Genomic DNA, 27,076 nt, shown 5'->3' with positions numbered 1-27,076 from the left:
GTGACTCCAGACAGGCCTGTAAGAGTCTCAAAGCTCTCATAATTTATATTATTATCCTACCATGTAATACTTTTCAAAATTAGAGTGCAATGAAATAAGAGAAAGTGGGAATTCATTCCAGAATTAACCCTTCCTTTACTGTTATACATTGAAACAAAACTATATATAGGTGTATATATAGGTTATGGACATACTAAGATTTTAAAGGTATTGGCTAAGCTTATCCATTAGGAAGATGATGGGATTTTCATGGATAGTCTGATATATGGAGTCTAACGTGTCTGTGAGCCTCCATAGCTATGATATTCTACTGAGGGCTTAGGGCTTTCTCCTTGGATCCTTCCTTTAGCAGCTTTCCAGGACAGAAAATGAACTTGGCAATGACTTCATTACCATGTGTTTTCTGCCTTTGGGGAAGATACTTGCCATTATGGAAATGGTATGAGAGATACAACAGAGGCTGGAGAGGCTAGAGAAGCTGGAGAAGCCGGAGAGGCTGGAGAGGCTGGAGAGACAGATGAGCATATAACAGAGTTCACTGATCTTGCAGATAGTTGGGGTTTGATTCCAGCACCATCATGGTGGCTCATAACTGTCTATTCCAGGGGATCTGACACCCTCCTCTGGTATGCAGAAGAGCTGCATGCATGTGGTGCATAGACATACATTTAAGCAAAATAAAATACTCATGCATAAAATAAAAATAAACTCTTACAACTTGCCCTATGTTTAAAAATACTTTAATTGGGTTTGCTCTTAGTTGCATTCTTCCTTGTTGGGGAGAAACAACCCTCCATTTCTGTATTGTTTTTCTTTTGGACCACTGATCTCATTTCAGGAGATGGGACTCAGTCTCATTTGAATTAAGAGACCATTCTTTTGATACAATCAGATCCATGCATTTCTCTCTATGAAGCATCAAATACTGCTTCAGATGGTGCACTAGGTCCATCTACTTCACTCTAAACTTATTCCAATTTAATGTTAACTTTAAGACCCGAGGATATCACTGTGCCTTTATTAAACAAATGAACAACTAAGAAGAAAACTTAACTGCAGCTCATGTCTATAAAAGTGACTCCTTTACCCATTTCACAGTTCTTACTATTAAATATTTTGCAACAGACATATAGTACGTTTATTGGGAAAATTCATCAGTTTGAAAACCTCACAGAAAATAGGAATTCCAACCAGGTCAAGCCTCAGATTCCTGTACTCCCAGTGCTCTGGAGGTTGAGGCAGTGGGAGGAGGGGCTACCATACGTCGCGAGCTCAAGGTGGTCCACGACTGTAATAGCATGAACATATTTAGAAGTGGAGGAGAGAGCAGGGAATATAGAGTGAGCCCTGCTCTCAGTTAATGGTACTGAGCCAAGGACTTTGCTAATCACCACTTCCTTTCCAACCCAAATGGGAGCTTCATAGGACAACCATTATGTGAAGTAATAGAAGGTACTGGTTATGGATAAAGAGGCCAATACTTTGTATTCTCAGACTTTGCATGAGAGTTATTAGCGATCCTAATTGGGCTCATTTTAATCTGATTAATACTAACCTGTGCCAGCACTCACTACTTAATTCCACAGGTTACATAATTGTAATCAACGCTAAGGAAAGAAATACTCATGGTGTAAACAGCTTTGTACTATCAAAGTCTGAAACGACCTATGGCAGTTATGATGGGATACATCACAACGATATCTCCAACTTTAAGAATTTTGTAAATTAAGGTTGACCTTTTATTAGGAAATATAATCTGTTGGCACCACCCACTTCATGTGAATATGAAAATTCCTGAAGGGGGAGCAACTGAATAGTGTAAGGAGTGGGAGGGACACTGTGAGAAATGATGACTCACTGTAGCAACAAGAGGAGCTGTTGGGAGATGTTCACTGTCAACTTCAACATCTAGTATCTTATTGGGAACTAATCCCTGGGCATGTCTGTGAGGGGTATTCCTGACCCACCCTATGGTGCAGGAGTTCCTTCTGTCCATGTGTTGCTTTCATTGGTTAATGAATAAAGACACTGCCTTGGCCTAGTTGATAGGGCAGAACTTAGGTAGTTGGGGAAGAATGCTGGGAGGAAGAAAAGCAGAGTAGAGAGACACCATGGAGCTGCTACCAGAATCAGACATGCCGAATCTTTCCTGGTAAGCCACTGCCATGTGGTGATACATAGATTAATAGAAATGAGTTAAATCAAGGTGTAAGAGTTAGCCAATAAGATGTTAGAGCTAATAGGTCAAGCAGTGATTTGATGAACAGAGTTTCTGTGTGGTTATTTTGGGGCTAAGCTAGTTGGGCAGCTAGGACGGACAAGCGGCCCTCTCCCTTGCAACAACCCCCTTCTAGTTTCATTATTTTGCTGCGACAAGCAACTTGATCAAAAGCAACTGGGGGTGGGGGTGGGGGTGGGGGAAGGAAAGGGTTTGTTTGGCTGTTACTCCACGTCACTGTTTATCCCATGGGAAGTTGGAACAGGAACTTGAAGCAGAATCCTTGGGAAATGCTACTTTTTGACTCACTCAAGGCTCCTACATGCTAGCTTTTCTATATAACTCAGGACCACCTGCTTCTGTCCATTGTCCAGAATGGATGGAGCCCTCCTACATCAACTAGTAGTCAGGACAATCCCCTATAAACTTTACAGAAGGTAAATGTGATCAGGCAGTTCTTCAAGGGGGCCTTCTCTAAGCTCTAGGCTGTGCCATGATGGCAGCTGAAGCTAACTAGGACCCTTTAAGTAGGCAGCATCAGTCCGTGGGCTGGAGTCCCAATCCGAGTAAGAAGAAAGCAAGCTGACTGCTGGCATCCCCTCTCTTTGCATCTTTGTGATACAGGGTGACCTGATGCCTCTTTCTCCTGCATGCCCTCAAGGCATGACCCAATGAAGCTTTTCATCCTATGAGTTGTTTGCATCAGTTATTTAGGTCATACATTTAAGAAAAGTAGCCAGTCAAGGGGCATTTTATTTACTTTCCATTGCTAATTGAAAACAGCAGTAAAAGTTTCAAATTAATGGTGATAATTTAAATATAATATAATAGTCACATATAGTTAAATAATTGAAAAATACTAATAATTCGATGATAACAATAATTATAATAGTATAATAGCCACAAGATTAAAAACCTGAATTTTAAAAGCACTATTTTGATGAGCTTTGGTATATTAAATTATGGTTTATGATGCATTTAAAAATAATATGTACACGATGATGCCCATGTTCATACTAGGAACTCATAAATATATGCCCATTCATAATTTATATGCCTATATGCTGCACTCGTATTTTCAGGCATTTGAGTTCAAAGTATAAGGAAATTTTAGTATTAGACTCAGTCAATTATGTAAATTGGTATTAGAAAGTACCCTTGGTTTGGCTTTCATGTCCTGGTGAAACTTGTTCATCTTCCATAATCATAACCAGAATATGGAAAACTTACCCAAATATCTAGTTTAAAAGATGCATATCATCATACTTTTATATTCCCATAGCAAAAAATTATGCAAATAAATGAACAAGTATGCAAATGAATGAACAAGTATGCAAATGAATGAATGAACGGAGTCTGGCTTAGAAAGAACTAAATTCACTATTCCATACCCAGGGGAGCAAAGCTCTATTTCTTTTGAAGTAAGTCTAGCTTTCTTTTCTCCTGCCCAACAGGTCTTGTTACCAATTTTGCAGGGGGGGTAATCTAGTTCATCAACAACATCAAATGATGTACTAGATAATTCTCCCACCTTTATTCATGAGAGCATCCCTAGCAGAATAGTCACGATTTTAAAGACGCCATAGAGAAAGTTGATCTAATTTAACCTGGACTTAAGGTCTTTTATTCTAAGGAGGATTTCTCATTAAGCTCTGGTAGCTGTGGTGTTGCTCTGTTTCCCCAGTGTAGGCCAGGTTTAAAATTTTCATGCATAAATTTGGTAGCTCTGCCTGTAAGTATCATGATACTTGTATAAGACTGCCAAGATTTTTGACATTTTTGTAACATCAATGGACCCTCGCTCTCACGGTATGCTTCTTTATTCTGTTTCAACAGTGAGCTCATAGAAGTCAAACGCACAAAGTTCTATCTAATTTCATTTGTGTCTTCAAAGTTCAGAAGAGAATTATGGGTTTTCTCTAAATAATACTGTTTTCTTGGATTTCTGCATTCAGACATAAAAAGCGTGCCTTAAAGCTCAGAGACTGTAAAATAAAATATTAAGAATTATAGTTTGCTAAATGTTATTACAAAAGTGACAGGCCTACCTGGTGAGAAATGAATTCTGGAAGCTTCTGTGTCAGAGATCTCTGTGTAGATGACTATAGTCACTATGATGATTTTAGTCACCTTGAGTTCTAACCAAAACCAAACACCCAGTGCTCTGATTGGCAGAATCACACTCACGGGTTTCAGGAATACCAGGAAACACACACGAAGCTATGAATTGTGTACAGAAAAACAGCAGGAAGTGTGTGTGGCTGGAAGACCATGGTCCCTGGTCTTTAAGAAGAGACACAGCAGGTTAGCTAGCTGGAAGAGGAAGTCTGCAGTCTGCCCTCAACTGTTGCAAAAGAATCATATCTCAACTATTGACTACCACGTTCATTTGCCCTGTGTGATATTTCCCAGGAGTTCCCATTTTTAATTAATTAATTTATTTATTTTGTTTGCCTATCAAAGGACAAATGGTGTCCCCTGAAAATGATGGTCCATTATCACTAATGCTTGTAGCACTTCCCCTGAGTATTGGGACTGTGTTCTGGATACCCACAGCATGCCAGATGTTTTCAAATCTCACATAACCAAGTGACCCAAGATTTATCATATTTATGTATGTAGGTTACACCCCTCGAAGAAATCCAAAACAAGCAACACACAGACAGGAGAGCTTAGGTGTTTGTTTCAAAATCACACAGTAGCCGTTCAGTAGCAGAGAGCACACCAACTTCCCTGTCACCCTTGCCCTGTGGCTCTCTGATAATGCTTTATTGAACACGGTTGGAAAGACATACCCAGAAGAAAGGACTCCTTGACTTTTCCTCCATGAACCAGATGGATTTTGTTTTATGACTTAATGTATGTGTCCTAAGGAAGCTATCTTAAATTGTTCCACTTTGAAAATCATTGCCATACCCCTTACTATCTGAAGAATTACTATACAGCGGCTGTGAATCAGAGAATTAATTTTTTCTCTTTCAGGGATGGAGACAGAACTTGTGGCTTTATTCATGTTAGGGAAGCCCATTAGAGATGTGTCTCCATGCTCACAGTGCTAATTTTTAATAAATTTTGTTACTGGTTCGGAAATTAAAACTATTAATTTTTTGAGATTCACTAAGCACCTTTTCTCTTTAAGAGCGCACTAGGGACTAACTTAAGAGTAAGGACGGCCCTACTGAAGAAAAGTCCATTTACTGGTGTTTGGAGTTTTACTGTCTCTTTCTATTGAACTGTGCCTTCCACAGAAGTGTAAAAGGATGGATTGAAGATGTCGTGTCAATGCCTGGGTAAAGACTCAGGGACCTGGAAGCTGCCACTCATAAATTTATTTATTTTGAAATTTGTGAAAGCTGTATGCCTACTCAGGAGTATGTAGCTAGTTTAACAGGCTCTTTTCTGTTTTGGCGTTGCAAACAATTTTCTCAGAATCCCACGTTGTACTTACTAATGCATGCTGACAGAAACGGTCCGTCTCTCTTAGAGGGAAGTAGACAGTTGCTGAAGTAATCTATCAAGGGAGGCAGAATTAACACTGGCAGTATGCTGATGGCATTCATTAGTGCAATTGGCAGAGGAAATCCACCCAAGTTCCGGTTGGAATTCATGGTCTGAAGATAATATCCTGAAGGGATCTGCGTTCGAGGAAGAGGGGAGTTAGCCAGTGGCTTACCTTTGGAGGAGGGTGCTCTGTCAGATGCCTCCCCCTCATGTCTCTTAGTTTTTTCCAGAATCAGTTCTGATCCCAGAGGCCATGATCAGCCCAATGACAATGCTACTGATGGCGAGAACTTTGTTTTGACATTTAGTTCACCTTCATGACTTTGCTATCAAAGCCACAGGTAGGGGATCAAGTTTCATAAATTCTCCATAGTCAAATGGACTTAGTTTTTATGAACATTAGAGCAAAATTGGACAGAAAGTGGGAAAGGGTGTCTGCTTTCACTCTGATGAAGTGAAAAGGAGAGCCTAGAATAGACTTTCTAAATGACATCTAGGCTGGCAACAAAACAGGATTTGTTTATTTATTTATTTCCAAGAGGGGACAATAGAGAGACACATTGATCACTGTAGACTATCTCTGCGAGCTTCCCACAAGGGTTTTGTTACTAGCCTCAGTCAAGCAACAAGAAGGAAGAAACGAAACCAACTTTTCTGTGCTTATGGCTTCTTTGATCTGCTTTCATTGACACTTTATGTGTACGGGAGGGCTCTTTGCCTGCATGTTTGTCTGTGTATAGCGTACATACAGTGCCGACAGACCAGAGAGGGCACTGGATCTCTCTGGAACTGGAATTACAGAAGGTTGTGAGGTGCTACATGGGGGCTGGAAGTTGAACCTAAGCCCCTTTGCAAGAGTAACAGATGTTCTTTATGCCTGGTCCATCTCTCTTCAGCCCTATTACTTTTAAAATGATTCTGGTGTGCCAATTGTTGTGGTTTTCCATGTGAAATGTTCAGACCCCCAAAGAAAGATGTCCATGGACAGTTGGTACCCAGAGCATGGTGATGTTTTGGGAGGTTGTGAATCCCTTGAGACTGGGATCCTAACTGGAGAAAGTGCACAACACGGGGTGGGTTTTGAGGTTTGATGGCAGTCTCCATCTCCTGTCTGGTCTAAGTGTTCTGACTGCAGATGCAATTCTGCCAACTGCTTCCTGATCTCTTTGTCATAACGCTGTGTCCCTTCTTGAACTGGGAGCCAAAATGAGCCCCTCCTCCTCTGAGCTGTGCCAGGCATTTTATCACAGTGATGAGACAGGTCACTGAGGGGCTGGAGAGATGGCTCAGTGGATAAGAGCACTGACTGCTCTTCTAGAGGACCTGGGTGCAATTCCCAGCACCCATATGACAGCTCACAACTGTATGAAACTCCAGTCTGAGGATGTGACATCTTCATCCAGACATACATGCAGGCAAAACACTAATGCACATAAAATAAATAAAAAAATCCCAAAAAAGGAAAGGAAGGAAGGAAGGAATGAGGGAAAGAAGGAAGGAAGGAAGGAAGGAGGGAAGGAGGGAGGGAGGGAGGGAGGGAAGGAAGGAAAGAAGGAAGGAAGGAAGGAAGGAAGGAAGGAAGGAAGGAAGGAAGGAAGGTGACTGATACACTAGCTCACCTCAACAGACCTGTTGAGGAATTGTGCGGAACAGACCTCTATATTAATACAAAAGATGACAGACTTTTTAAATTTCCTTGCTCCACCTCATAATTTTAATCAACCACAAAACCTTTTTCATATTTAAGGAAACCCACATGATAACTGGCAACCCCCATGCTAATTAAATCCCTAACACTAGCTTCTGGTCTTTTCCCATATGCCAAGCCCGGAGGAGTCATGATACTGGAAACAAGAGATACAGCTCATGGAATAAGCATTGCTTCACGCTCTCTAAATTCTTCAGTGGCACATAAGATGTTTTTGATTCCCAGCAGCAAACCAAGCCCACTGGGAGGCACAGAGTTAAGGCCTGCATGCCACTCCCTCGAGGAACGGCTTTTACAAACTGCTTTTTAGACAGTAGTTGAACTGACAGGAGAGTCCTGCCTTCCCATCACCCAGGAGAGACACTTGGCTCAAACCCCCGCATCAGAGCTTCTCGCTGAATTCCTCACTGACCCCTTCTCTCTAGTCAGTTGTACAAACTGGGAGTTTGGCTAGAGTCAAAAGAGTCAGTGCCATTGGTAACCAACTGACCAATGGGAAAAGACAACTCTTACTTTGTCAACTACCCAAACACAGGGCTGGACCACATTTTCTTATGGCTTCTGCCTATCTGCACACAACACGTCTTGATGATAATTTATCTCTCAGCTTTTAATGGGATACTTGGGGTAATAAACAGGTCTTGCTTTGGGTGAGCTCCAGACGGCAAAAGTGAAGGGTGCATTAGCTATTTCTGCTCTGCTTCTGTGCAGTTATGACACACACACCCCAATCTGAGGGAAATGAACGATGGATGTGTGGTTTAAAAAGTGCTGGCAGCTGAATAAGGTTTAAGACTGAGTGGCTCCTAGCATCAGAGCGAGTTTCTGTTACTGATTTCAAATGAGAATTATTGTTAATAGGAATAAAGTTATTATCGGCATGAATCACAGACACTGAAGCCTGTTAACTTAATAATGTTGCAAATGTGTCATTAATCTTCAGCAAAGAGATATTAATATATTGCCTAATCCAAGAAAAGGCTGTGGTGTCTTGAAAGCTTGAAATCATTTCTGCTTCTGCCTCGAGTTCTGAAATCCTCCCCTATTTAAAATTTTAAATACTTTTATTTCACACAGACCTCCAAGTATTCAGAAGTAATTGCTGTCAATAGAGATTCATTTTCACCTTCGAGTGGCCCTAATGTCAAATGGCAACCTTGTCGGCCTTAATATCAACATATTTTAAATATATGTCTTGAACCTGAAGGTCAATAATTGCCACTAAATTTAAAATATGGAATTCTGGGATGTTTTATTCCTGGTGCTTTGATTGTCTTCGTGCTGGTGATTATTTTATCTGGAAGCAAAATCTAGTCTTCGCCTATCCTAATGGAAGTTCCAACCTGGAGAAGGATGCTCTAGCATTTTCTTTCAATTTCTTGCAAAACATCACTCTATATAAGGTTGGTACCCACACAGTTTGTATCAAAATATTTCATAATGCGTCAGAGAGGTGTTGTGGGCAATAGTAATAGACTTGGATATCAGCCTTGAGTTAGGGCAACCATCCTGCCATACAGGAACAAATCCAAGGTTACGTAGTCTTTCTATTCTCTGGAATCTTAGGCATTTATTTATTTATTCTAAAAACAAGGTCTCAATGTATAACCAGGTGTCTAGCCTAGCCTTGAACTCACTATGTGTCCCAGGCTGGCATTGAACCCACAGCAACCCTGCTGCTTCGGCCTCCCTAATGCAGTGTGGTTACACACACGAGTTGTTACATTAGCTGCTCAGTCTCTGATGTGTGGTAATGACAGTGGCTGGGCAGACATCCTGCGATGATAAAGTTAGACACCCAGAAGCCTAGTTGGTGAGATGCTCAGCTGGTCAGGGCACTGGCCCTTGAGGCTGGCGATCTGAGTTTGATCTCAGGAACCCACATGGTAACGTGTGAGAAATGACTCCTGTATGCTGTCTTTGACCTCCCCCCTTTCTAGACTATGGCAGGCATACATGTCCTCCATCAAGTAAATGTAGATATTTGTAAGCCATCTTTAAGAAGCTGTGGTGATTAATAAATTATCAATAAGTACTTGAGCTTTTCTTCAGTAAAATGGGCATTTATTTCCTTAAAATTTAGCTTACCAACTTTTTCTTTACTTGTACAGCCCACCCATGTTCCTGTAAATTACACTTCACTCATAAAAAAATAGTTCACTGGTGTGTGTGTGTGTGCACGCGCGTGCGCACACACACACACAGAGAGAGAGAGAGAGAGAGAGAGAGAGAGAGAGAGAGGGAGAGAGAGCAGAAGGAAAAGTAGATGGGCACTATATGGGAAGAGGAAAGGAGCAGAGGCAGAGAAGTGTGGAAGGGGACAAAAGCACGTTATATGGGGATGTGACTAAAACCAAATTTACCAAAATGTGTTGTATTTACATCAAAATACAAAATATAGAACCTCTCCCAGAAAAGGCTCAAGCTGAGTGGAGAGAAATAAAAGTTGCTGCTCTCCCATGAAGACAAGGCGTCAGGAATTTGTGGTCTTGGCACAGAGGGTTTACGGCTAGCTACGGACTGCTTAGTAGCTCAGCACTCGGCATTATTTCTCAGGTTTGGTGCCTTTTTAACAAGGACTGCATAGTGGGGAAGGCTTTTGCGTTGTGTTGTTTTGAGGCCTGCTATTATTTGTACAGCCAGGAGGACTCTCCCATTCTGTATGGCTCCTGTGCACTGCTTGGACCGGGGTTAACAAGCTTTCCTGGAAGGGGTCAGATGATGATCCGCACAGGGGTTCTCTGGCAACTTTTCAGTTCTGCCACCTTTGGACATGAGCAGCCGCAGATATAACAAACCAATGGGCCTGGCAGTGTTCTAATAAAACTTTATTAGTAGGCGGCAACATTTAACTTCCATATAATTTTTAAGCACCATCAACTAGTCTTTTGTTTTTCCCCAATGGTGTAAAATATTGAAACCATGCTAACTTTCACTATATACAAAAACAAAAAGGAGCACCAAGAGATGGTTCTAAGGATAGAGGCACTTGCCACAGAGACATGGGGATCTGGGTTCAATCCCTAGAACCCATATAAATATGGGAGAAAAAAATCAACTTCTGCTGTCCTCTGACATCTGTATGAGCACCAAGCCATGTTTGCATCCCCTCCCACACCATACACTTAGGCACATGTAATAATGACAAATGTTGTAAAAACAGGCCATGGACTGAGTTTACCGTGGAGGCAGAGGTTTGCTGGGTACGTGTTATTTACTGTTCTATTGCTGGGATAAAGATGTGGACCAAAAGCTGCTTCAGAAAGAGAGGGTGTGTTTTAACTCGGTGCTCTAGAGAGCCTGTGAACAGCGGGGAAGATTCTGGGCACAGTGGCAGGAGCAGAAAGCTGTCTGACCACACTTTCACCTACACACGGGGAACATAGGAAAACCAGAAAATGTAGCCAGGCTACAGACTCTCAAAATTCGCCCCCAGCGATGTAATTCCTCCAGCAAGGCTCTGCCTCCTCAAATGCTGTCACCCAGTGTGGGCCAAAATTTCAAACACATGAGCTTATGGGAGGCTTTTCACATTTAAATCCTCACCTGAGGTCTACAGGAGCAGGTATAGACTGTTCTGAGAGTCACTGCCTCTTCCTCCTCCTCCTTCACCGCTGTTAACTGACAGCTGCCTCTCAACATCAAATCACTTAACTTTACAGATCTCTTCTTTAGCAAATGGAGCTGGAATCAGGCAAACTTTTCCCCGTCCATCTTTCTGTGACTGATGCATACAACTCAGGCATTAGCTTTCTAAGCTCTACGTTGGAGTTGGAGTAGTCATCAAGAAAGTTCTGAGTTTGTTCAATGACTTATAATTGTCTCCTTCTGCTCTATTTATGATTTGATCTTTGACCATAGATGCATGAATTTGTTTAAATTCACATTTAATCTACAAAAGACACCATGGGCTTAGCATTTTCTCTTTGATTTGCTCCCAGCATAAGGACTGATTCCCTGAAGGCTAATGTGCGAGCGGCAAGGGCATCGTTTACTCATAACTAAGAATTAGTGAAGGCGGGGTTGCTTTCTAAAGGTTTAATGGGGTTGGGGAGAGGCTCAAATCTTTGGTTAAAGGGAGTTTGGGAATTGCCTCTGGGTCTTGAGATTCTAAAGATTGTGCACTCCGAGATACCGTCTGTTCCTTTCACCTGACACGGACAGTCCTACGAGACGATCCCACCCAGGGTCTCCTCAATAATTTCAGCTTGGCTGCCCTGAGCTCTTAAAACCAGGAACCGCACTGTTCAGAAGGTAGGAAAAAGGCTCGGAATGTGTTTGAAAGTGCCAGCTTGGATGTTGTGGTTTGTATGTGGAATGTCTCCCCTTGGTTTGCAGATGGTGGTGCTGTTTGGGAAGGTTGTGGGAACTTTCAGGAGGTGGGGCATGGGAGGAGGGTTCATGCTTTCCTAGAGCCAGCCTCACTTCCTGTCTGCAGACTGTGACCCATCTAATGCTGTCGGTCCTTCCGCACTGCGACAAACCCTGCCCCCTCAAACTGAGCCCAGATAAGTCCTTCTTCCCGTAAGTGACTTTTGTCAGCTACTTCGTCACAGCCATGAGAAAAGTGACTACCGCAGGCTGAAAACACACGAAGTCGCTTTGTTGTCTTCGGTGTGTGTTGGCTGTCCTCCTTACCTGCATAAGGCACATTCTGTATACAAGCTGGGAACCGAAGAGAGGCCAAAGGGCGGAGAAGACAAGTTCTGTGTCTTCCTCCTGGAGTTCTCTGCGGTGTCCACCGTGTATTTGCATGGCACGGTCTGACCGACTTGTTCCATCTCGCCCAAGGTGGCAGTATGGCAGGAAGCATTTTTTCAGGGCGGTAACAACCACGCCGGAGACAGTCAGGAGGGAGCAACCTGCAAAGCATTGGAGACAGCAGGTGTTAGCCCAGAGATGGCTCCTCAGCCCGCTCAGACAGGACTCGAGACCTGACACTCCTGAGGACAAAAGGTGGTAAAAGTGGCATCGAAGGGCTTCACTCCCGAGGAGTTGGGTTCAGAAGCACCGCTGGCAGAAAACTTTCTGATGACCAGCCCAGGGTGCAGCCTGACAGCCGATGTAAAAAATGAAAAAGGTAAGATCAATGGGGACACATTAGAAAAGAAGTGACAACATACAACGGCAGAGTGGAGAATTTCAGAGTCTCTAAGAAGTCTCTAACTTCGCTCATTAATGAATAAGAGAACCTGGGAATTCTTTTACATCTTTTACTCCGGAACCAGGACTATTCTGTAAAATATAAATAGCCTTCATTTTACTTGGCAGGTAGCTGTTGGTTCTTTTATTTTGACACAGAGATGAAGGCAAATGTATTCTTTTCTTTGACTTTACCCTTGAATTTCAGATGTAACATTAAATGTTGAACTCTTTAAATGCCTTTATGAATGTTGACAATGTTACTGAAAAGCCAGGCTGTATTAGTTGACTTTCCCAGGATTTCCCTCTACGTTGATATGCAAGATGCCTTAGCATCAGAAATGCCACATTGCCTCAGTTGTTAGCAGTTGCCTCGTCCCAGTCATTTGAACTTCACCCTAGCTTCTTTTTATGTTTTTTAGATTGTACAGAAAATTTGTCTCTCTTAAAAGTTTCTGCTACCCCGACAAGGAAAATACCCACACTGTGTAGTATAACTGTGTCATGTTGACTGTGACTTTTTTGCTCCATAATACTGACTTTTCACCAGACAAATCCTTCCACAAATTATAGACACTGAATTTGGTTACAGGAAAAATAGTACAATCCATGCAAAAACATCTGAGTTTCTCTCAGTAGGTCAGCCAGAGGCACTCAAAAGACAATTTGAGTCATCTTACTGTGTCCAAATTTCCCATAAGAAAGTCCTGCGTAAGATGAATGCTAGCCAGATTCATTTAGATGCCACACACTATTGGCAGTTCTATTTAAATAAGGAATACCTATGAACATCTCTTTTTATGGCTATGAAGTTGGCTATATTGATTCCATCTGATCTTTTCCGTAAGACCTGTAATAGGCTGATTATGTCAGCCTTTGATTAATTGAGGAGCTGGGGGCCTGGTAATTGAATATGCACCCTTTCACCTCAAGTCACTGAATCAAATCCAGCCCAAATTGGTAGTGACCATGAATGATTATACTTGTGACTCTCTGGTGGCCTCTGTGAAGTATCTTTAGGTCACATGGAAGAGCGTCGTGATAATTGCTGACAGGAGAGCCACTCAGATCCACGGGCTTTGTCACCTCTTCCTGACCACTGTTTCCAAGCACAGAGGAAGGCTGAGGATTGGCCCAAGGAGACAGAAACATGTAGGTGTTGCCAGACTCGTGTCCCTTAGAGAAGAAGTAATAAGGAAAGGGCTTCATGGTTGCAGCATGAACGGCTCCATCATTGTCAGAGCACAGCCTGCTCTATCATGAGGTGTTCCGAGCCATTTCAGTGAGCTCACTTCAGGTTTAAGTAAAATGAGAGTTGGGTGTGTGATGATGGAGTCTGGAGTTGAACGTGGGCAGGCCTGGGCTAATGACAACCTTGACATTCCTTACAGCTTTGCTTGTGTTGCTGGGTGTGTGAGGATGAAGCCTAGAGGTTGAAAGTAGGTAGGCCTGAGCTAAATGACTTAACTTTGACATTTTATTGTAGTTTTGCATGCATTGCTTTTCAGCTCACACTCTGTTTGCTTGTGCTAGCTAGTTTTATGTCAACCAACACCAACTAGAGGCATCTGGGAAGAGGGAATGTCAATTGACACGATGTCCTCACCAGACTGGCCTGTGGAGCATTTTCTTGTTTGATGACTGATGTGGGAGTGTCCAGTTCTCTGTGGGCGGTATCGCTGCTGGGCTTATGACCCTGAGTGCCTTAAGAAAGCTACTAGGAACAATCTAGTAAGCAGCGTTCCTCCATGGTCTCTGCTCCGTTCCTGCTTTCAGATTCCTGCCCTGAACTCTTTTAGTGATGGAGCGTTATGAGTACACGTAAGCTGAAACCCTTTTCCTCCAATTTGCTTTTGGTCATGGTGTTTTTGTTACAGAAATAGGAACTGTAACTAAAACACTGATCAATTCTTGAAAAAAAAATACAGTGCTATGTAGACATCATGGTTATGATGATTCGTTTTGATCCAAATGACTCCAGGTTTTCAGACAGCCTTCATCATTAAATGGTAATTATTTGTAGAAGGCAAGTCATTAGTCTTTTTTCTTTTCTCCTAAAGACATTTTCTTTACTTTTCTCCCAAGTTTAAAAATTCAAGGTCTTGTATTAAATATGTGTTTTAAATGGACCATAACTTTATTATAAGCGAGGCATACTTCATTGTGAGATAAAAATTGAATTTACTTCTAATAGATGCTAAAAAGATTTCTGAAATTTTCTTAAACAATCCAATATTGCTATCATATTATTTATAAAGAAAGATAGCTGAGATTGGTGCTTTACTGAACTTTGTTAAAAATCAGTTTTGGGGATGGAGAGATGTCTCTGTGTTTGTTAGTATTTATCATTCTTCCAGAGGACCCAGGTTAGGGCCCCAGTACCCACAGGTGGCTCAGAACTGTCTGTAACTCCAGCTCCAGGGATCTGATGACCTCTTCTGGCCTCATGGGCACACACCCCACCCTTACAGAAATATAGACAAAACAAAAAATAATCTTTTAAAAAACAAATTAGTTAGGAAGACTTTCCCAGATGTCTGCCATCCCTGCACTTGGAAGGTGGAAGCAGGAACTTTATTAGAGCCTGTCTTATAAAACAAAGAAAATTCTCAAGTAAGATTGCCAACATGTGTTTGAAATACACTAAAAATTAAATATAAGAAAGTTATAAAAACGATATGCTCTGGCAGCTTGTTTGATCTATTAGATATCAGATGTAACTTCCACAAGCATTTCTACACGCATCTTCCACTGTATTTTTTTTTATTATTTTATAGTAGCGATGATTCTCAGGCCAGCAGCACTGCTCTGTGGACTAGGTTGTAATAGTACTTTGGAAAATAAATTCAGTGAAAGAAAATTGAATCTGATACAATGAGACAAAACGAATAAACTCAAAGAGGCTGAAAACCAGGGAATGAATGAGCGACGGTAATTTCTAAAATTCCTGCTGCCACAGAAAGCACCCAATGCATCTCCATGAAGTGAGGATAAGATCATTCATTCAGTCTCCATATTTACTGTAAACCAGGGGCTCTCTTTGTCTTTGGCATGATGGCAGTGAGCAAGGTTCACAAACCCGCAAGTCTTCTTGGTGCTCCCAGAGACACTGTGAGTAGGAAGCTCCTTACATGACTATGGTGGCAATGCAATGGGATGATATGATAGAAACCTACTAGGGATGACATGAACTGAGGACTAAGGACTAGGAGTAAGCAGCATCACGTGGAGGAAACAGGCCAGTAGAGGTGAGCTGGGACATCGTGAGCAGCAATCGAGGCTCTGAGGGGGGAGGAACTAATGAGAAGAATATGGTGAAAGATAAAGTCCAATGCTTGTTAGAGGCCAGATGACACAGATTGTGGGAGGGATGTATAGTCCACCCTCCGAAGGGTTAGAAACCACTATGAGGTTGTAAGTGGGAGAGAGATAGCGTATAACTCACATTTTAAAAATGCTACTCTGGAACCTTAGAACACTGCTGTAGGAATTTCTACCACCAGTAGCCTTTAAGTTTCCCGCCCGCTTGACCATGGCCTCTTATACTATATATGCCAATGTAAAGCACGCGACCTGTCTCTCTCTCTTCTGACCGTGGCATTTGGTTGCTGTTCCCTGTTTGAGCAGAGCATTGAGATCTGTGAGTCTACCCCTAAATAAATAACCCTTTATTATATTCGATTCTGAACTAGGGTGGGATTTCTTTTAAGGGTCTTTCTTTAGAACACTCAGCCCTAAATGGGATGTCTCCATCAAATCCCTTTCCGTAGAATTCAGGGAACCCATTGGAAGAGGAGGTGGAAAGAGCAGTGTACTAGGCAGAGAGAATGGGGATGGAGGATGCTAGGAGAACAAGGTCCTCTGAATGAACATAAGCAAAGCTCATATTTCGCAGAGATTATGGCAGCATGCACAGGGCCTACATAGGTCTGCACCAGCTCCTCTGTGTGTATACTATGACTTCTAGCTTAGTGTTTTTATGGGATTCCTGAGTGTGCTATGAATGAGTAGGTCTCTGATTCTTTCGCTATCTATCTATCTATCTATCTATCTATCTATCTATCTATCTATCTGCCTATCATCTATCTATCTATCTATCTATCATCTATCTATCCATCATCTATCTATCTATCTATCTATCTATCTATCTATCTATCTATCTATATTTTTGTCTTGTTTGTTTTTGATATGATAGTTTTTGTTTTATCTTATTATATTTTATTTTATTATATATATTTTAAATGAATTAACTATAAAAAAAGCTACACTGGGGCCTGGTTTGTGACTCAATAATAGAAGGCTCACCTAACATATATGAGGATTTGAGCTTGCTTCTTAGAACTGAAAAAATAAATGGTAAAAGAAAAAGGAACCCTTGAAGCTGAGGACTGATAGATTTCTGGGAATGAGATAGGAAAGCAGAAACCAGATAGGAGATAGTGGTGATGTGGACAGGACAGGAGTGGGAGCGAAGAGACAGAAGAAGGGAGAAGAATGGATTATGTTTTCAGCAATCAGTAGAATCTTCTGCTGTCTGATGGTAAGGAAATGGGAGAGACGATGAGAGTGGAAAATGGCTGCATTTCCCCTTGAACAGTGGGATGTTGGTGACGTATCATGAAGGTTAAAAGAACTTAGTGTGAGCTGGTGGTCATGGTAGGGCACACCTTTAATTTCAACACTTGGAAGGCAATGGGAGGCAGATCTCTGTGAGTTCACAGGTACTCTGGTTTACATTGTGAGTTCCAGGCCAACCAGGACCATGTAGTAAGATGAGAGAGAAAGAAAGAGACAGAAGCAGAGGCAGAGAGCGACAGAGAGATAGAGGAAGAGATAGGGAGGGAGGGAGAAAGGGAGAGGTAGAGGGAGGTATAGAGGGAGGGAGAGAGAGAGAGTTTGCAATTGGATGAACTAAGAGTTGGGTTGGGGTCACATTTGAAACACTACTTGATCACTAAGTCTAAAAGTCAAATAAAAAGTGATGTACTTTTCAAGGCTGGACAAAAGGTGGATGTGGAGCTGAGAGGCCTGTGGTTACCACTAAAGGCTGGGGCTTGGGGACACTGGAAGAGGAAGGCATGGATAGAAAAGAGACATGGTTCCTGAAAGAAATCCTGGGCCTCAGTTGTCATCAGGCTATCTAAGCCGGGAAGGGGCAGAAGGACTGAAGAGGAGAACCACAGGCAAGATGTGCTGTAGGTGAAAGAGGGGAGGAGCTCAGCATGAGGGACCCCTAGCTGGTTGGCAGAGCAGTCTCAAAAAGTCAGTCTGAAAAAGGAGCTGGCAGATAATGTGTCTGCTGGGGCATGGGGACTGCCCCCCTCATTGTAGTCTGCACTGTTGAAATAACCTACATATGCATGCTGCGCCACCTCTATGGATTAACCCATTAGGCTTAATAGAAAGCTCATATCTATTGTCCAAATAACTGTGAGTGTCATGGACACTCAGCATATAAGAAAATTCCATTGTTATTGTAGTTCTTAGATTGTTTTTGTGTGCCCAGGGCAGAAAAGGGAAGTAAGGAAAAAGAAAACAAAACAAAAAACAAACAAAAAATCCCATAAACAAACAAAAATTTAACAATAACAAAAGCCTCTGTCTGTAATGAAGATTCAGTCGAGATGTGAAGCTCTGGCTTAAATGCCCAGGACACACACAACGGTTGTGCACATTATAAGATGAATCAGTTGTGCCATTTTAAATATTTTATTGCAAAACCCAAGGATGACATCTATTGCTACTTAAAAAAAAAAAACTTTTAGGAAGCCATTTTCCTCTTTGTACCTTTAAGTCCTTGGCTCTTATGTTCTGCTCCTCTGACCTTGATCTAATCATGAATATCTATGGTACTTAATTATAATAAAAAAAACCGCCTACATTGCACTCTGCATGGTAGAGGCATATTTTTTTCTCCTTTGGTCACCTGCCAGTTCTCAAAATTATAGCAGTGGGAAGAAATGCAAATGAAGGGCCTGCTTGACAGCTAAGCATAATGGGAGGCACGGTCCACATCTGAAAAGTTACCTTAATATAAAAGGTAGCATGGAGAAAAACCATTTCTTTAAGGTCACCTATGGCTTTGAATTATAGCTTTGAGAGATTTCCAATTTAGTCATCAGAGAGGAAGAAGCCAAAATAAGGATTATATCCTTTGCTGGAGAAAGATGGAGCTTTACCTCACAACCATTGGGCAATCCAGCAAAGCAGAAACCACAAACAAAACCATCAAAGGAAAAAACGAAAGCATCCATTCCCACATAGCCGCCATATAGAGAGACTTTCATGGATAAGTCACTGAGCTGTATTCTCTAGGCTAATTGTAGCCTTGCAACATATGAAATTGTTTTCTTAGTAATAAGCAGAGAAAGAGAATCATCTTACCATGTGATAAAATGCACAACTTGTGGACTCCACTAGGTAGGCGAGAATTGCAGTTGCCTCTGTGGATGACTTGAAGGAGTGTATTTTTTTACTCTGATAAACTTATTTTCAAATAGGAGGTAGAGAAGTAAATGGACACGTGTTGACTCGCTCTTTGGAAAATGTGAAAATACAGTGTTGGATATGTGTGTGCTCATTTGCTATGCTTTTCTTGTTTGTGTGTCTGAGACAGAGTAGCATCCTCCAACCAGGCTGGCCTAGAGTTTGAAATCTTGGGATTGCAAACATGTCCCATGTTAGTGCTCTTCCCCCTCCACCTCTCATAGTGCTTGATGATTAAAGCCAGAGCCTTTATATTTTAGGCAATTAGACATGCCATTGAGATAGCACCTGTCCCATGTATGTGCATACCCACTAAAACAAAAAAATATTTAGTAGTTACACAATCTAGAAAATGCCAAGATAGTTCCCAAATCAACCCCCCCCCATTTTATAATGCTCTTTTTGTTTGGTGTTTGGGATCAACAGAACATCTTTTTGAATATGGACACCACTTATTGGCTACCAGGACGGCATATACCATGATGTGAAGGCCCACAGTGTCTAGAGCTCTGAAACTCCAGGGCTCTGACATCACTTCTTTTAACTTCTGTGAGGTTTTAATCATAAGAAAGTCATCTCATCCTTTGGAGATTTGCTCTACATTCTGGTGAATAACAAACCCTGAGCCTTTCCCATATCGAGGGTATGGGACACAGGAGTCTCTAATTCTGGCCCTGAAAGGACATTTTGAGCAAGTTGGTAAGACCAATGGAAATGGTAAACTTAGGGTTTGCCAGGAGCACAGATGCAGTGCATAGAGCCTAGTATACAAAGCAGTGGTGTTGCCTTTCCTGCCTGCCTCACAGGCACATGGCAGAAATAAAGCGACCTGTCGAGTGGTGCTGGGGAGTGACACTGGAGAATGATTCCGCTGAGTGACAGTGATGGATGGTGTGACACTGGTGAGTGACATTCGTAAATAGAACACCTTATGATATTTCTTATGCTGGTGACTATGCATCTGAACAGGATAGGCAGGAACAGGTCAGAAAGAAGGTAGGGTTAAGCAAGACAAACAGAAAGCCTGATAAAGGGAACAATGGAAATTGCCACAATTCAAGATGTAATGAAGATGACTTATCCAACCAAGGTCAAGGACAGGGACTTTCTAGTAAGGGAGAATGGAATAACTTGATAGTAATATAGACAGAAGATGCGTTTATTCCAAAAATCTATCTGAATATCACTTCCAATAGTTCAAAGTCAAAAAACACAATATTAAAACTAAAATAAAGCATTTTACTAATCCAAAGTTTAAAAAAATCCAACGTATTCTACCATATCTCAGAATCTACAAACAAAAGAGAGGGTAGATACATTTGATTATAAAATTAAACCTATCTACAAAGCTAGTTCCAGGACTGCTGGGGCTATTGAATAGAGAAAACCAGTCTCAAAAAACCAAAACCAATCAAACAAACTAACAAACAAACAAAAATCCTGAAACAAGACAAAACAAAATTTAGCACCCCCAAAATAGAAATAACATGAATAGAAAATAATACAAGAACCGTGATTAAAATGCATACTATATATTAGAAACAATATGTAGATTTTTATCATAGTAAATTTTTGTCATGGGTGAATACATATACTAGAGATTGAAATCTTAATATTGATGAGGGGGGCCTACAAGAAAACCCCATCTTAAACAAACAGTTAGAAAAGAAATAAAAGAATGTAAAAAAAAGGTTTTGTGATAAATGGTAACAAATAGAACACTGAGGACAAAGTTTATGGCTACTGGAAAGGAAGAAATCTCTCATAACCTAAGCTGGCACTTCAAGACTCTAAAGAAATAAGAGCAAAGTACACCTAATGTCAGATAAAGGAAATAAGTAGAGACAATAAAAGAGAAATATGATAGAAAACAAAACAAAGCTCAAGGAAACCAAGTTTTGCTCCTGTAAATGCCAGAAACATAGACAAATCTTTCTGCATCATGAAGGGGTGGGAGTGAAAATAGTCACAGCCAAAACTGGAAGTGAAAGACACAGTAAAACCGTACGAAAGTTGTTGTCACAAAAGTAAGAGAGAGAACGCTGTAAGCAACAGAGTGACAGCAAAATATATAACCGAGAAGAAGTGGTTCAAGTTCTTAGAAACACATGAGATCATTGAGCTAAGACATAGAGAAGAAACTTGAAACATCTTGTAACCACAGAGGATTCTGAGGCCAAATCAGAAATCTCAGTAAGGAAAAGCCCAAGATGGGGGGGGGGGGGGAGACCTGTTCTACCAAGCACTTGAAGAATTAACAACAGATTAATGTCAATCTTTACAAACTCGATAGAGAAATTTAAAATGAGACAGAATGTTAAAATGCTCTGTGAGATGCTGAGTTAGCCTGATACCAAAACCATATGAAGGTGCGGCAAGAAAACAGAACTAAAAATTAAAATAATCCCTGTTAAATGTAAATGCAAAATCCCTAAGAAAAATACCAGGAAGCCAAATTTAAGAACATACTAAGAGTACGGTATACCACAACAAGGGGAATTCGTATCTATAATGCAAGGATGGCTCAATTTCTAAAAATAATATACATTGCTTTAAAAGATAAAGGGTAAAAATGTATTGTGGGAATTCATCCAGCAAATAACCTCTTGGATACAAGCCTATAATGGTGTGGTCTGAGGTACTATAAATACAGACAGGAAGCATGCTTGCCCCCTTTTGCTCTCTCTTAGTTGGTGGTCAGAGTTTGGGTCACAGCTTCCTGCATCCACAGAGAATAGCCGTTCTCTACCCTTATTGTGAGTTTTCCCCCCAAATCAATATACACTTGTTTGGTATGGGAGGTCCTTCTGTCTCTGTGATTCCTTTATTGGTTAATGAATAAAGAACTGCTTTGAGCCTATGATGGCAGGGAAGAACAGAACTAGATGAGAAAAGCTAGGCTGTATGCTGGGAGAAAAAGAGCAGAATCACTCTTATGACCTTTGTTGGTGTTTGCACACATGTGCATATGCACTCACAGTGGTAAAACATATATAAACATTGAAAATAAACAAGAAAGCAAATTAACGGTAAAAACCCGATTGTGAACGTGGATCCTCATAATGATTGCTCTTAAAGAAAGTTAAGAAGGCAGTATCAGTGTGAGTATATGCATTAAAATGCTAACTCAAGTCAAAGAGATTCTATCAACACTGTGTGTGTTTGTGTGTTGGTGAACAGAACATAGGACAATGTCCTTAAACTTATAGGGGATCTCAAGTTCCCTTGAATAGTCAAAATAGTGTGGATAATTGAAAACAAATTTGAATGCCTGGTATTCTCTGATTTCAAAGCACATTACACAAAGCTGGGCATGATGACACATGTCTTTAATTCCAGCACTTGGGAGGCAGAGGCAGGTAGAGCTCTATGAGTTGGATGCCACCCTGATCTACAAAGCGAGTTCCAGGATAGTCAGGTATATTACTCAGCAAAACCCCAAAACACAAATGAATAAAACCAAAACCAATCAAACAAACAAAAAATAAAGAACAAACAAAGAAAGAAAGAAAGAAAAGAAAATGTGTAGCTCTAATACAAAGACAGAAATATAAGTTCCTGGAACCAAATAAAGAACCCAGATGTATGTCACTAAATAATCCTAACAGAGTACCTATATTCCACAGAAGGAAAGTGAGATGAGGAAAATGAATATCCATATACAAAAAAATGAGGATGAATATTTACCTCATACTATAGGCAAGAGATTAACCTAAAATAGATTAAAGACCTAAAACCATCAAACTCTCAAAGAAAACAAGAAAAAAGTCTTTGTGATCTTGTACTTTTGGAAATGAAATCTAGAGAGAGATGAAATGAAAGAGAGAGAGAGAGAGAGAGAGAGAGAGAGAGAGAGAGAGAGAGAGAGAGAGATAGGCTAATGGTTAAAAACTTCATGTCAAAGAAAACAGTATGAATTGGGCAAAAAGGCAAAGTGTTAAATGGAAGAAACTGACTGTAATTTACACATCCAGTATAAGGTCAACATTTGGGCTATAACAGACTTCTATAAGTTGATAATAACTAGGTGCAAATGTCCCAGTTTTAAAAATGGACAGAAGACCTGAATAGATAATTTATCAAATAGTACATAAAAGTGACTGGCTGATAAACACTAATAAGATTGTGTCATTCATCATTTGGGAAATGCCAATCAAAATCATGAAGAGACATCACTTCACTTCCACCAACATGACTACAATTAAAAGTAAAAGAAGAATATTAGTGTTGATAAAGTCTGGAGATATGTGAGTAATTTTTGGGTACTGAGGATGGGAGCAAAGGAGATGAACATGTTGAGGAAAGCAACAAGAAGCACCCCCAGACATTAAAAGAGGATGAGATCAACTTCAGGTCATGTGATTCAGGAGCGGAGGCTCTGAAGGTGTTTGCATGTGTGTAACAGCAGTGTTTGCATTAGGTAAGAAGTGTATTCTGTGAGCTGTCCAGTAATAGATGAGTGTATAAAAAGTGTGTTCTGTGTTGAGCCACGTGCTCATAATCCAAGCATTTGGGTGATGAAGAATCAGTAGTTCAAGAGCATCCTTGAGTACATAGTGAGTTCTAAGCCTGTGTCGTCTGTCTAAAATAACCAACAATGATACGTTAGGTACACTGGACTATTGTGTAGATGATATGTTAGGTACACTGGAGTATTGTGCAGGTGTAATTAATACAGTTTCTGTGTGATTATTTTGGGTCTGGGAAACTGGGAAATGAGCAAGAAATCTATGCCTGCAAAATGACACTTAATGTTGGCAATGTACATCTACATAAGGCCTAAAAAGCTTAAAAAAAGAAGAGGGCTTTTAGAACCACAAAAATGGGAGCCAAACATGGCTACTTGGTAGCCACAAGTTGTTTTTTTTTTTTTCTGAATGAGCTGTTTGCTGGCACCATGGCTCCTTTAAGAGAGGTCTTCCTGACTCAGCAGTCACAAGGAAGGCTACATGGCTTATTTAGGAGCCGGCTTCCTGGTTTATCCGTGCAAACAGAGCTGACTCTTTCAGAAGGTCTGGCTACAGAGCATTTGGATGGGGTTTGTGAGCAGAGTGCTACAACTTGCTTAATGGCAACATAAACCCTCCTGAAAATGGGACTGTGAGCATGACTTGCAGAGCTGACACTGAACGGATCTCAACCAAGTTGGATTGGGTGGAACCAAAAGGCAAAGCAGCCTAAGTCCTAGCCATGCTGCTTAGCATTTTAAGAAGCAGTCCTGGTCAGAAAAGGATTATAGGTAGGCAAAAAAGACAGATTTAGATAAAAGAGATCTCTAAATGGGTCACTGTGTTGGATAAATGTACATAGGCTTGGGATAAAGAAAAAAGAGTGCAGATAGTTATAAAAGAGTACAGACAGTCATAGGTTAAAGGAGTAAAGAAAAATAAGCCATGTAAAAATGAGATATACACAGAGAGTCTGGATTATGTATATTATTGTGTTTTCTTTAAATTTTTCCACTAGAGAGAGATATTTGATTCTGGGGGCTGCAAACCAACATATATATTTTAAAGGTATCTTGATTTCAAAATTTGGGTCTAAGGATATGTTGCTTTGTAAAAAAAGGTTCTGCTTTTCCTTCCACAAAGGATGAGAACCTGTGGATTCTTTCAAGACTAATGTGGTTTGATGGACCAAGACCCCCAAAAAGGTTGCCATTAACATCTAAAATTACTTTGCCCAACAAAAAGCAGGAAGAATTTCGGAGATATCTATGCCCAAATTCCTAAATACTGTTTTTGAATGTTTAAATTTACATTTAAAGGGAGATATGTATGGATCTTGGTTTATTGATACAAATTTAAGGTCAGTTTTGTTATGCATATATTTCTACTCTTGATTAAGGTATTGTATTTGTGCTGCTCATTTAAAAATATAATAAATAATTAGAAATACAGATGAAAAGATAGTCATCTATAATACTCAAGCTTGTACTCATGTTAGTTAGGTTTTCTAGATGTACAGAGATATATTCTAGATGGATAGTTATTCTTCAAACCTTTCAAAGACTGACAGAATATGGCATTTAAATTTTTTTAAAAAAAATTAGGACTTTCATGACAGTAAGACACATCTGGTCCTGGAGCACCTATCTACTTCAAGAGGATGATGGGCATCAAAGAGGCCCCTTATGGAGTTGGTTAGCCATTTGGGCAAGAAAATGCTATTGCCTGGACTGCTTGATGGTATGCTGTATAAACTGGACATGCAAAACCCACAGAAACCTGCCTGCTAACGTTGCCTAAAGAAGGTGAAATAGTCCTTTGGGGTTCCTTTTTCATGAAAAAGTCTGCCAGATATTCTGCAGGACAGAAGAAAGTGACTGACAAGCTGCCAATGTAGGCAGAGCTGTCTTTGAAATTTCTTTCTTCATGGAAATGTCTGCCAGATACTGATGTGGGAGTGTCATATATCAATCTGTTGATTTCATTGGTTAAGCAATAAAGAAACTCCTCAACCCTGATAGGTTAAAACATAGGTGGGAGGAGTAAACAGAATAGGATGCTGGGAGGAAGTGGAAGTGAGCTCAGACTTGACAGCTCTGCTCTCTGGAGCAGAGGCCCTGTTTTGCTCTCCCGGGCAGATGCACGCAATGAAGCTCCTCTGACTCAGGATGGACGTAGGCTAGAATCTTCCCGGTAAGCACATCTTGGGGTGCTTACACAGATGCTTAGAAATGGGCTAAATTAATATGTGAGAATTAGCCTAGAAGAAGCTAGATAGAAATGGGCCAAGCAGTCTTTAAATGAATAAAGTTTGTGTATTGTTATTTCGGGCATAAGCTAGCAGGCGGCTGGGGTGCTGGAGACGCAGCCCCGCCGCCCCAATTTCAACAAGATACTATGGGCCTGTAGGCTAAAGATGGATGCTGCAACATTACAGAAGAACTTTGGGTGACTGTCCAGGTAGTGAGATTCTAGAGTTTTGGAAGTTGCCTGTTAACTTAGGTAATATTATATCCTACTGGGGTCTTTGGTGGAGTTGAAGAATAGATAGTTATAATTATAGTTTTTCTTAGTTATGATAAAAGATAAAGTAGATATAAATATTATAACTATAATTTTTGCCTGATAACTTTTGTTGTATGTAATCTTGCTATGTTAAAGTTAAAACTTGCCTTTTTATTTAGACAGAAAATGGGAAGTGATGTGGGATTCCCCTGTGTTAATTAAGAAGCTGCTTTGGGCTTATCACAGTGCAGAATAGGCAAGGCAGGAATTCCAAACAGATAGAGGAGGTAAGAGTAGGTGGAGTCAAAGAGATGCCATGTATCTGCTGGAGGAGAAAGAGGCCCATGTGCTGATACTGGTAAACCACAAGCCTTGTGGTAAAGTATAAAATAATAGAAATGGGTTTATTTAAGATGTAAGGGCCAGTTATAATTATGCCTAAGTGATTAACCAAACAATATTGCAATTAATATAGTTTCTGTGTGATTATATTGAATCTGAGCAGTTTGGAAAGAGACAAGCAGCCTCTGCCTACAAAGACATTATATTTCTTAATTGAAGAATCTGATTAATAGAGGGAAGGCAGGAAAACTGGTTCATGGGTGCTGCCTTACAGTTAGATACAGTCTGGAAGTTCTGGTGTGCGATTGTAAAGCAGGGTGACTATAGATAACAGCAGTTTTCTGTGTGTTTTATTTATGTTTTTTTTTTTTTTTTTTGTGACAAGGTTTCATGTACCTCAGTCTGGCCTCAGACATGCTTATGTGGTTGAGGTGAGCCTGGCCTCAAACCCTTGATTCTGCTTATACCTTCCAAATGACAAAATTGCAAGTATGTACCACTAGTCCAGTTAAAGTCCATGTATTTAAAATTTAAAAAAGGTAGAAAAATACTTTGAGTGTTTTACCATAATGAAATGATACGTGTTTAGCATAATTTAAACATTACAGACAATATATATGTATTAAAACATCACACGATACCTCAACAATATGCTTGTTTTATGTTTTTAGGTATTTATTAAAAGTAAATTTAGAAGCTGAGAGATGGTTTAGTGAATAAGAGCAC

At 40.6% G+C, this 27,076-nt stretch overlaps 1 protein-coding gene across 1 annotated transcript in view; it reads right to left on the bottom strand.

Moving 5' to 3' along the window:
- The window catches only part of Slc15a5 (solute carrier family 15 member 5), a 107,103-nt gene that overhangs the window by 52,071 nt on the left and 27,956 nt on the right, over nt 1–27,076 (bottom strand). Inside the window, exons 6-7 of the mRNA XM_050135199.1 lie at nt 12,066–12,289; nt 5,667–5,853 (exon numbers count right to left, since the gene is read on the bottom strand). Of these exons, the coding sequence (XP_049991156.1) occupies nt 5,667–5,853; nt 12,066–12,289 (411 nt within the window). The remainder of the gene's footprint in view (nt 1–5,666; nt 5,854–12,065; nt 12,290–27,076) is intronic.

The sequence above is a fragment of the Alexandromys fortis genome, unplaced genomic scaffold (assembly GCF_014885135.2).
Source record: "Alexandromys fortis isolate MF-2015 unplaced genomic scaffold, M_Fortis_MF-2015_v1.1 scaffold_21, whole genome shotgun sequence".
Classification (NCBI taxonomy): Eukaryota; Metazoa; Chordata; class Mammalia; order Rodentia; family Cricetidae; genus Alexandromys; species Alexandromys fortis.
Note: the sequence above shows the minus strand (reverse complement) of the source record. Positions and strands in the feature narration are given on the sequence as shown.